Source organism: Papilio machaon, chromosome Z (genome assembly GCF_912999745.1).
Source record: "Papilio machaon chromosome Z, ilPapMach1.1, whole genome shotgun sequence".
Classification (NCBI taxonomy): domain Eukaryota; kingdom Metazoa; phylum Arthropoda; class Insecta; order Lepidoptera; family Papilionidae; genus Papilio; species Papilio machaon.
In genome coordinates this window covers 10,188,789-10,201,355 of record NC_060016.1, presented here as the reverse complement: position 1 = coordinate 10,201,355, position 12,567 = coordinate 10,188,789, and the positions used below count along the sequence as shown (strand labels likewise).

Genomic DNA, 12,567 nt, shown 5'->3' with positions numbered 1-12,567 from the left:
AAAATGTAAATATTCGACTTCGAAAGTTTATAAACTGCCTAAAGATGTCGTTTCAAAATGTCAGTGAGCTCTTCAGTTAATACTGAAGGGCTCACTGAAGGGACACATTACATTTCATTTCATTAGATTTACTAATAATTTATAACATGTCTAGCCAAATTATAGATTGACGTGGTTCACAATTTGAATGATTAATAATATCTACTATGAGATTTGAAAATACAGGCGCATCTGACCTTTCATATAAAATAACAATCGTATAAGGAAACTATAATGGATGATTAAATCCGCGAAAGCTTAAAAAAACACGTAACACAAAACTGTGTTCTGTTAGAAGAAATAAAAAAAAAAAACAGAGAAAGAAGCTTATAAAGAATTCTGTTTTAAAACAATAGCCTGTAGTTGTCTTTCACAAAAGTGAACTTGATGCAAGTCGAATCCAATTTTTACATTAACCTGGTCTAATTACCATCCAAACAACCAGCACCTAAACCTAAGCATGAAGAAAACTATTAGTTTTCACTACTTCTTCATATATTTTTCAGTGTGCCTTTGAGTGCTCTACTTTACTCTTAAAGGCTCTCATACATGATACTTGAACGGAACAACTATAGTCTACTTTATCTCAATAATATTATAAATGCGAATATTTAGATGGATGAATTGTATGGATGTATGTATGAAGATATCTCCGGAACGGATCAACATATCTTGAAGAAATTTGGCACAGATGTAGAACATAGTCTGGAAGAACATATAGGTCACTTATTACCTTTTTAATTCCGCGTGGACGGAGTCGGGGGCGACAGCTAGTATAGAAATAACTTCGATGAGTTAAAGTAACGGATATAAGATATTATGTTTAGTAATATAAATAGAAAGTCCTTGAAGTGCATCATTTAATATTCATCTCTGAATTGGTAGTTAAAGCATCCGTCTTATTCTCAAGAAGGCACAACGATGTCACGTTGGAAATAGAGTTAGACCACTTGTGTCCGGTTACTCAACTGTGGTTGTATTTGCGGCCAGTGTTATATTTAGTACAATAAAGTTCTACAATGTTATTTTCAAATTATAATTAAAATAAGAAAGTTTAGTTATTTTAATGAATGGACATTTGTTACAAAATAACTACAGAATATTAAAATCATTTAATTAATTAATTATTTTGTATGCTATAGTTACGGCACTTATTATTTAAAAAAAGATTTGTTATTTTTTTTGTACTTTGGGTATAATAAAAAAAACATAATACAGGATGTATTAATAAAATATCAAAGACTTTAATTAATACAGGATGTATTTTTTAATTAGTTATATAGACCAGAGTTTTCCTTTAATAGGAAAGTAATGACAAGACCACCCTGATTATATCTTAAGTAAAAGTTATCGACCTTTGACGTACTTAGTATTCCCTTGCATTATTCTAAGACGATTGCTGTTACATATTTAATCAAGCTTACTGTAGCGACTGTTAGTAATACCGATCTTCGACCTTTTATGAATGTACATTGAGTTGTTTTGAGTTGGTGGAATTGAACTTTGCTTTCTACTCCCATACTTTAATGAATATAGTTAGTTTTTGACTATTATTATTTGAGTCGCTCTGTTTATTTGGATCGTCTAGTACCTGAAATTAGACCCTTTTGATAGATTTATGTGAAAGTTTGCTAGTTCCGGTGACAATACGATGACATGAAAATGAAATTGGAACGAATTTAATATACTACATGTTTCTGTTGCTTAGTTCTCGTGAATTGAATTAAAAAAAACATTTTTAAATCTGTTTTAACAATTCTTAATTATTTTCTTTTAATAATAATAATAATAAATGAATTTGAGAAGAAAAATTATACAATATATACTAGATTTATTCATTGATTCTCAGCTGGTTTGTATCTAAGAGATTACACTAATAGGGTTGATTTATGTCCAATAATTTCTTGCCAAAATTAGTACTCTTTGAATAAATTAAGATAAACGGGTAAAGACAAACACCATTAGCTTATTGGTTGTTACACAGCTATCTCGATATCGAAGTTAAGTTTTTAAGACAGAAAAAAAACTGGATTGGAAATTATAACAAATTCTTTATTGAAAGAACGACAAAAAAAGCGTATTTTATTTTGGCTTTTGTTAATTTATAAAATAGTATACCGTTTTATTTAATAAAGGGTTGAACGAAACGAAAATAATTTATATTAAAGCAAGTACTGGTATAATATAAAAGCTTTTTTTTTTCTATTATAATGCTTTAATTCGACTTAAATGCGTAAAAAAACCGGTATATGTAACACGTGTGCTCTAATTTCAACCCTTTTTATAAATATGCTTACAATGCTTTAACAAAAAAGCCATCCATTCGCCCTTACTGGTGACCAGGCAAAGAATTTAATTTGCTTACCACTTACAATCGAATATCGTCCAAAAAAACTGTTAACATAAGAGCTAATATCAAATATGGATATTGTTATAACAAATGTTCGACCTAATTGCATTGTGAACGTTAAATCACATTATATCGAATGGTTAGGAAATAAATGTCCTCGACTGTACATGTTTTGTTACTTGTCCTATTATTAATTGTAACAAAATAACTTGTTTACTTTTAACATAATAGAGCATTCGTTGCATTTTGCGGTAAGCATACAGAATAAATAAAAATTACCGTAAGTTTTAAACAAATAAATAAAAAAATACTTTGGTGGTTAATTAATTACATGCGGCTTTTTGTCATTTTAATCAATCGCGGTTGTTTTTCATCGCCCACAAATTAAATATTACACAAAACGTATTTTCATAATAAATAACATGAAATTAAGAATTTCGTAAATGTAATTTAATTCATTTATAAGTTTTATACTATGAATAGCTGTCACCTGCGACTCCATCAGCACGGAATGAAAAAAAAAACTTAATAGCCTATATCTTCCAGACTCTTTTTTTTTTTTTTTATAAGAGAAGGGGGCAAACGAGCGGCGCGAACACCGAAGTGATCATCGACGCCCATGGACATCCGCAACACTACGAGAATTGCAGATGCGTTGCCGGCCTTTAAGAAAGAGATATGCTCGCTTCTTGAAGGACCCTAGGTCGTAGTGGTTTGGAAATACCGCCGAGGACAGACCAGGCCGCGCACGGCCGCGTTGTGGAATGGTCTCGTGGTGTGGAACTCTATTCTGCATCTGTGTCAAATTTCATCAAGATCCGTTCAGTTGTTACAGAGACACCTTCAAGAAAACATCCATCAATCCATCTAAACATTCGCATTTATAATATTATAATAGTAAGATGTAGCATTTTAATAGATCTAGGGCATCCTATAAATTTTAAATTTTGTGTAGTAATTTATGTATAGAACATCATTGCTTTATCATCGTTAAATATCTCTCTGAAAAAATTATCACCAAACAGATAAATAAAGTAAGTAAGCTATAAAAAAGATCAATTCCTACCAAGGTTAATAAAGAACATTTTATTTAAAAGAAATTTCTGAAACTAAAATCTCCATTTAAAACATTCTTTGTTTGACCAAAGATAATGACAGGTATGACGATATGTTTTATACGGAGTTTTTGGTATCGGAAAACAACTGAAAATGGTCAAATGACTAAGCTTGTACCTGATAATCTTAGAACATAGATGGCGCCAGTAACTTTTTTCAAAGGGCTTCCGGGTTTTTAAACATAAAAACTATTTTGCTACACGTTTCAAAAATGTTACAAGTAAAAAAACAGCGGACAGATTTTTTTTTACTTAAGAGTGATTTTACTAATTTCACTTGGAACAACTAGTTTAGGTTCTAGGTCTTATTTAGTTTAGCAGACGGCGTGCAAGTTAACTTTATTCGGCTTCGTTAAATTACTGTAGTATCGGGGTCACTTACTCCCTTAACTATCAAACTGAATTTCTGTACCGGATGATCGTTACGCGAAGGCCGCGTTGATAGTGCACACTACGACCTCCTTTCTTGAAGTGTTGCAACTTATTTCATAACAACTTACTTTCGGTAAGTTGTAAGTAAACTTAGCAAAGTCACTTACTTATTTTCTTGATAAAATTTAACGAATTTTGGAGTACAAACATCTTACAAGATTTGTGTTCAATTTCAAGGTCATAGCTAGTGTATTATATATATATATATATATATATATATATTTTTTTTTAATTAATAAAATTGTATCAGCAATCTTTAAAGTATGTAACTTATTGCCCGTTATTACAGATAAAACATATTTATTCTTGAATTATTAATAGTAATAATTTCTAAAACGTTTTATTACCTATCGATTTCGTTATTTTATTACGTGTATAGATCTACTCATTTGTTAAAGTCAACAATACTGAGTGCGTAAGTAATTACTTAATTCAATAGCGTTTCTATTAATGTTTATGTGCTTGTAACAAAATTATTATACAACAAAACGTTGTACGACGAAGATATTCGTAAAAGTAAAGCTATTATTTAGCGTTGGGACGCGTAATCTTCGGGGACAGCTGCGTAGAATATTCGCAAACTATGGGTGGTCCCCCAGCACAGACCCTCCCGGCTAAAGACGCGATGATTTTCACCCCCTTATCTTTTGACGTTGCATTTATCTTTGACTATACAGAAACGGACTAGACATAAAGCCGCCGCCGCGTCAGTGTGACTAAGTATTTACGGGAGTGAGATAAAGATTACAATCACACATGTGCATATTGAGCACAAAAGAAGCGAGTTTAGAAATTAATATTCGTTTTTATTTGAAAGCGGGATAAGCACGTGCTTAACAGATCCTGTGTTTTAATAGTCAATGGTATTTAGATACGTGTTTAAATGTTCTAGATTTAAATTATATAGAAGGGGTTTTGTATTATTTATATCAAACGACTATTTAGACTAAAGAACCTTTTAACTTAATGAGAGTGCACAGATATAGCTTACTTATTTGACTTATAAGAGTAAACATCTTGTGTCACGATGTGTGTTCGAGATATATTCGGAAAGTGCTAAAGCTATAATATAATGTAATTTTATAATTTGATGCTATTTGGTCCATTAGATTTTGTAATTAACACTACCATTGCAAAGTCATAATTTATCGCTAGTTTTAAAGTGAATTCATCGTAGTTAATTGTTACCAAATTATATCGTATAGATCTGTTCATATCCACCCTCGCGAAACAAAAAAATGTTCCATACGCATTTGCTATTAACCCATTGTTGGTACAGAATTACTACAACTGTAATAGAACATTAAGGAGCTCGAGTTGTTGGGAATTTTCAAGATTTAGCATGAGCGGTAGCCAGGTAGGTAGGTTAAGTGTTGTTATGAATTATTGATGAGATTGCAGCGAACTCTTTGTATTTCAAGTTCTCTATTCCGACATAGTGCGCCATTCTCAGCGGAACTTAATGAACCATTCTATATGAAATGCATTTTTATTGTGATTGTTTATTTGTGCTTACGAAAACTTGGATAATAAAAATTAATTATTAATTTCCCAATAGACGTAAAATTTTGTTTTATTTTTTAGTGAAAATTTTGTCTTGTAATAAAATAGTATTTACGACAATAGTCAAATGACGGAATTCGAACCCTCAATCCCTTGATCGAATATCCGTCACATTAACCATTAGGTTATTGGCGAAACTTCGCTCTTCATGAATAAACCGAAAAAAAAAACAAATAATAATCTACGCCAGGAATTTTTTTGTGCAGAGGAAACACACGGCTATGTTCAAAAATGGTCATGTAGTAACAAAACGTTGATGAAATCGATAACAATAATGTAGTGGTATTTTGCAGCACGGCATTACCCGCCCGTAGTCTGTCTATCAAATAAAAAAGTTATTAACCCACTTCCAGGTGTAATCCGATGCACTACATGAGAAATAAAAACTAAATAACAGGCACCGAACATCAGAATTTTATGCCACTGTCAAATTTTAAAACAGACGTAGAAATTACTTTGTATTAAATAAACCGTTTTAGATAGATCGTAACAGTTCTGCTAAATGGGTAAGTTTTTTGTCCTTATGTGTTTGTTGTTTTTTTTTTTGTATACGGCTTTGTTTGAAACGTTTGACAATTGACATACTTGATATGCCGTCAAAGAACCTTCCCACGTCCAAAATTTATGTTTAGTGAACTCTGATCATTATATAGGTCTATGACAAGTTTTAGACCCTATTGAATTTCGCAATAGCATTTCACACATTTCGTGTCATTTCAGCCATTTGGGTTGGAAATTAACGTCCTCGGCTGTACATCTTGATCAAAGAATATTGATTTGAATTGACGTCCAATAGTCGAATATTTGTCGTACCATTGGTCATATTTTACTTCAAATGTAACGCATAACATTTTATTAATACATTAATGTTTGTTTTCGTGTTTGTGTCAAGGCTCAACTTTTTCATAGTTTGTGTAATTTACAAAGCAGTCACGCTTTTTCACAATTTACTAAGCATGTTGTTTGTAACACGAAATGCAGGAATGTTGGATAGAATTGGGAGTTGGGCTGTATTATTACAAATATTTGTTAAGATAAATGTTATGACCAAGGTCTAGTTACAGAGCAGTTAATATACAATTAATAAAATTTGAGTGTCTCTTTGTTTAAAATAAACATATTTTAAAGTATAATGTATTTGCATTACTTATAACGAAAAACTGTTTTTCTTTTTAATTTGTTGTCTATCTTACTCTTTTTTTAATCCTAGGCTAATGAAGTTGCGGGCTACCGCTAGTTCAAACTATTATTATTTTCTAGTTATATAATAGACAAAAAGAGTTATTTTTTTAATTTTTAATTTTTTAAGGACCGAAAATTATAGCAAGTATTAATAACTTTCTTATTGAATTTCAAATCGAATTTCGCGAAAGAATAGGACGCAGAGTTAGCTTCTCGTTAGATGTCTAGCTAGTAACAGGTTCCCTAGAACAAGCTTAACACAGGTTCATAACAAAATTAGATTCGCTTCAGTTCCAGTCCGCTATAGAGGCGAGCCAGATGCCTTCAGGAAGCGCACCTGTCACCTACTAACCTTCGTTTCTATCTTCGACTTCCTTCATAATAATAACTGTAATAATTATAACGTTAATTAATGTTGTATATGTTTTGAATTCTATCAATATCTGTCCCGGATTCCCATAAGAGATAACCTAGTTAAGGGACAAGGAACTATACCTTTACTAATTTCACACCTGGGCAGTGCTAATCAATCCAGTACTGCTGCACACACCAAGACAAAATAATGCTGTATTATTGTGTGTTCAAACAATAGCAGTACAAGACTGTCTACTATAGTTCCCTCGTGTGTAATATTTATAAAAGAACACGTGGAATATATATTAGATTCCTTAGACTAGTGTGCAATGAATAATTCATTATGAGACTCTAACTGCATAATCAGAAAGAAATATTCTAGGAAAGGCGCATCGACCACGGTTACTGCCACCACGAATTTTTAATGAGAACTCGCCCTAATATCTACCTTAATTACAACCTCTACTACCACATAAGGATTTCCTTTTACAATTGAAAAAGGTTTATTCGTTATTAGTTGATTATGCTTTATAACTGTACTGTTTCGTGACATTTAGTTTGTTGATTTCACGTTAAATTAATTAATTAAAAACATTTCCAATGAAGCCTTTTTTACTATGAGACCCGTCGTACACAAGGCAACGATAATTTCGATACCCGGAGACATTTCTCGCCGACATTTAGTTTTTTGATCGCCGAAACCAGACGCTAATAATTGGTGTGTCGATATCGTGGTGAAAAAAGTTACTGCAATTTTCAAGATGGTGGATCAAATCTATAAAGTTGACATGTCGACTATAAAATACTGATCTATGAGTGTATGCCTGTTTTGACCGAATAGACGATTTACGTCGATGATTCAACGTGGTTTGTGCGCGATACTCGCGACGCAAGAATACAATACTAGTTTCGAACATTTACATTACCTTGTTTACATTTTTTTCCGACAGTTTCTAATTAAAATACTTTAATAAATAAAGAGGTTTTAAAAATACTTTTACAGTGTTACTAGTACTTGACATTATGATCTTTTTAAATAATGATTGAAGTTAATTAACTTTTTTAAGAAGAAACTCCTAACTAGATCTTTTTAAAATTGTGTTAAACTTGTTTGCAACTTCTTTACAAACTTTTCAGTCTTTTATTCAGTTTTTTTTGTACACGTTTTGACTTATTGAGAAGTATACAACAAATCTTTTCTAATACTTATTCTAAATTCTGTTGAAATCCCAACCTTAGTGTAATTGTGGGTTTACTCTGCTAAAAAACCCCTTCATAAACATAACGTTATCACTATTAAGTATTTAAGATATTCGAAATATAACAATGTATTTTTGTAAACATTTTTCGGCAATGCAAACCCACGATTAATGGCCTATACAAAAACAATGTACGTAAAAATCGGTCGTGTAAAAATACACTATTCAAAAAATTGTTCCAACACTAATAGCTTATACGAAAAACCATAACAACTGCAAAATGTATCTAACTGTTCTGATTTTATTGGCACTTGTATTAACATATGTTGTCATCTCTGACATTCTCTTTGAAAAACCGGAGACAACAATATGTTTTATCACAAGTGTCACTACATTGAAAACAGGTAAAATGATAGCTTCCAACAGTTGTTACCACTGCACGGATTGCTATATTGGAAATAAAGGCGGCGGGTAACTGAAAAGGTGCTTGTTATATGTCGTTTTGTTAGTTTTGATGGAATCACGTAGTGCGCCGCGTTCGAACTCCAACAAACCACTATCACGTAGTAACATGGATTCAAATATGTATACACAAAATGGACACTTCAACTGATCGTCACAATTTATAGGTAAAAGATATGCGTATAACGTTTACTATTAAATATTAAATGCTGTGTGTTATTATGTTTAATTAAGTTATGGCTGAATCAATATTTAATCTCGAACCATTTTATAATTTTGTTTATTTAATTAACATTTTAAATACATTACTTCCAAATATAATCTTTCTTAAGATCGTAATATCAAGATAGTTAAAACAATTTTCGGATAGTTCTCTATCATTGAATATTTCGGTGTTAATAAATTTTGTGAAGTCTGGAAAGTTCTTATTACAACAGACAGAATAACCAAGGTATTTCAACTTCAGCCCGATCAATAGGAGAGCTATTTAAATCGATCTTTAATATTATTAACTGCGTATATACGTCTGAGAATGATATGGGATCATAACTCGCACGTTCAAAGCTCTCCAATTACGCCCTCCAAATTGTCTGCATTTTATTATTAGCTCTCACACGATAAATATAACGCTGCGATTTTACCTTATATTATAAATAATTTTTTATATCATACTAGCTGTCGTCCGCGACTCTGCATACGCAGAATAAAAAAATCTTAAGTGCACTATGTGTTCTTCCAGACTATGTTCTTTATCTATGCCCAATTTTATCAAGATCCGTTGAGACGTTCCGGATATACTTTCAAACAAACATCCATCCATCCATCCATCCATTAAAACATTCGCATTTATGATATTAGTAAGATGTCTATTTTCAAGTATTGTTAAGACGAAGCTTACTCTTATATTTAATGTCTCGATATTTTTTATATTTCTTAAGACTTTTTTCAAGCAAACCCGTCATTTTCTGTTAGAAGCAGTAGGAAATCCAATTTGTTCAACTTCTTGACATTCAACTTGTGATTTACTTATCAATTGTAAAGTGAATTCTAGAAAATTCTTTCTTTTGTCTTTCTTTATCCCATGTATCTTATTGTTTATATTTTTTCTTACTTTGACTGTTTAGCTTCAAATTTTAATTTATTTCTTATTAAAAATGTAAAAGAAATCGCTACTGCGAGTTTTGTTATGAGAAAAGTTCTGAATATAATTTTATATTAACTTGTTTATGCGGATAATGGTCGTTGTTTGTATCGAGCTACAGTATTTCTTTGTTACAATTTTGTTTTACAATCGTTAGTTATAACTCCTATAATATGATTTCCACCGACAAAAAACTTAGAACCAAAAAAACAAAAACACAGATGTTCGTGCAGTGGAAATCCATGCTCAGCGCGTTCACAACGTCTTGTACTAAAACTTGCTATTTTCATAGAACACTTTAAAATATGAAAAGTTAAAAATACCACATTAAATTAAAAATAATTTGTACGAAATTTATATCAAAAGCTATTGAAACAATAAATTCAACAAAAAATAAAACAAAGTTCGTTAAGCGATCATTGCAAGTCGAGCATCGCACAGGAAAACTACGTAATGATCCAAAACTACAGAATCGTAACAAGTTCAATGAATAGGCTGATTCGGGGACTGTACACTTCAATACGAAATTGATTCCTAGAGAGCAATTTAATTTGTGAACGGTACCGAAACCTTTGACTACGATTTTATTGAGCACGGAATCTCTTATGAATTTAAATTGAACATATTAACATAAACTGTTGCTGGTAGTAAGGAATCATAGACTAGATGTTGTTAATTTCAATGTCAAAGAGTTTGGATACGAATACACCAAAACAAATTCTTGATTGTCTATTTTCTACATTTCAAAAACAAAACCTATAAAGTTGATTGTATTTAGATCTATTCCTGTAAAACCAATCAATGTCTTACATATATTTTCTTTGTTTCAGGAAACCGAGACCCATAATTCTGGTTATGATGACGATAATTTGTATTGTGAATGTGCGATCAGCCGAAATAACTTGTCCAAGTGAATGTACCTGTCGAACTGCGTACGACGCCGAATTGGGTCATATTCTGCGCACAACTTGTACACGAGGAGACATGCACACCATACCGGTGGAGTTCTTCGATCGTAGTGGTGAAGTAATCATTATAACTGCACCAAAAGATCGACCTAATTTTCTCACAATAGGTCCTATTTTCACACAACCTTCTCCATTCGTCAACCTCCGTGAACTCCACATAGTGAATTCTAATGTACCATCAATTGGGCAATATTCATTTTGGGGTCTTCAGCATCTAAGATTGATCAATCTTACCTATAACAATCTAACAAGTATAGGAGCTGACAACTTCAGAGGTCTGATAAATCTTACTCACCTCCATCTCGATCACAATAACATAGAACAAATGCCGAGTGAAACATTCCGACATCTAACATCATTAAAAACTCTGACTCTTTCAAATAACCAAATATCTACGTTGGTGCCACGCCTCTTTCGAATGCTTGCCAAGCTTACATATTTGGACTTGGGTGATAATCCATTGGATGATTTAAATCCTGAAGTGTTTAAGGATATACAGCAGTTGAGAGTTTTTAAGTGTCGAAGATGCCTGTTGAGGAGGATCAATACCCAAATCTACCATTTAGTGTCTAATTTAGAAGAATTGGATTTGGGTGAAAACCAATTCAAATATCTAACTTCAGACGAATATATCAGCCTAAAAAGGCTAAAAAAATTAAGATTAGATGGTAATCAATTGTCAGTTATAGTCGATAACATGTTCGGAAGAAACCGTGAGCTAAAACTTCTAGCACTGGGCCATAATAGGCTGGCACTACTTGCTCCGGCTGCTTTAGCGAATTTAACTTCGCTCGTACATTTAGACATAAGTCACAACAAAATAGACAGATTCCATTTGCAAACTTTTGCTCCTGTTGTAGAAACACTCAGAACAATAAATTTTAGTGGAAACAATCTTCCCTTGGCCGAAATCGCCATTGTTCTACAAATTTTACCAGAAATAAACGACGTGGGTTTAGCGAATCTCTCCTTGGATGATATACCACACAATTTTTTTATATACAACGAGCACATAGTGTCGTTAGACTTGTCTTGGAATAAATTAACCAAGTTTCCATTTAGATTGCTCGCAAAGGCAAAGTTCTTGCAGCGCCTAGATTTGTCACACAATAAAATCGAGAGGTTAGAAGAGGAAGATTTGCAAAGGTTGGAAGCGATAGCGCGCGTAGATCTGTCGAAAAATTTGTGGCGCTGCGACCAATGCTCCGCCGGCACCATGCTCGTGTACATGGCTACGACCGTGCTGAACGGGACTATCCGCCAACTGACTTGCTACTCACCATTGAGGTTGCGTGGAATAAAATTTTCAGATTTGTCTTTCAATGTACTGGATTCATGTTCGAGCAGCCATGAGGCCCAGATGAGCGTGCTGGCGGGGCTGCTGCTGCTGAGCGTGGCGGTACTGGCGGCGGTGGCGGGTGCGCTGTGCTGCACGCGCCGCCGCGCCGCACACTACTACACCAACGAGGAGAAGCGTAGAGAGTGTGACCACGACCATCCTGACGAGCTATTAAACCGCACCGAGGTCGGCACCGTTGCCACCATCCACGCCCCGTACCAGCTCGTATCTAAGAGCAGCTAACAACGAGCCCAAGTGCCGCTCGTCAAACAGCGACCTCAACGTGTCACATTTGATCTACCGATGCCCTCTGCTTCCAGTGACAATGAACCAAGCTCTCAAACCGATACGCCGCTGACTTACTTTCTGGCTCGTTCATCGTATTCCTCTTCGAAAGATGTTATATGATATTACGATGAGGAA

At 33.3% G+C, this 12,567-nt stretch overlaps 1 protein-coding gene across 2 annotated transcripts in view; it reads left to right on the top strand.

Annotated features, from left to right (window-relative positions):
- LOC106717191 (toll-like receptor 5) overlaps positions 1 to 12,493 on the top strand; it is a 28,904-nt gene extending 16,411 nt beyond the window's left edge. Inside the window, exons 2-3 of one of the 2 annotated variants that reach the window (XM_045686020.1) lie at positions 10,668 to 11,286; positions 11,896 to 12,493. In XM_045686020.1, coding sequence (XP_045541976.1) covers positions 10,668 to 11,286; positions 11,896 to 12,387 — 1,111 coding nt within the window. In that variant the 3' untranslated portion in view covers positions 12,388 to 12,493. Of the gene's footprint in view, positions 1 to 10,667 lie in introns of both variants that reach the window. The other variant, XM_014510926.2, reaches the window with a different exon arrangement.
- The last annotated feature ends 74 nt before the right edge of the window (positions 12,494 to 12,567 follow it).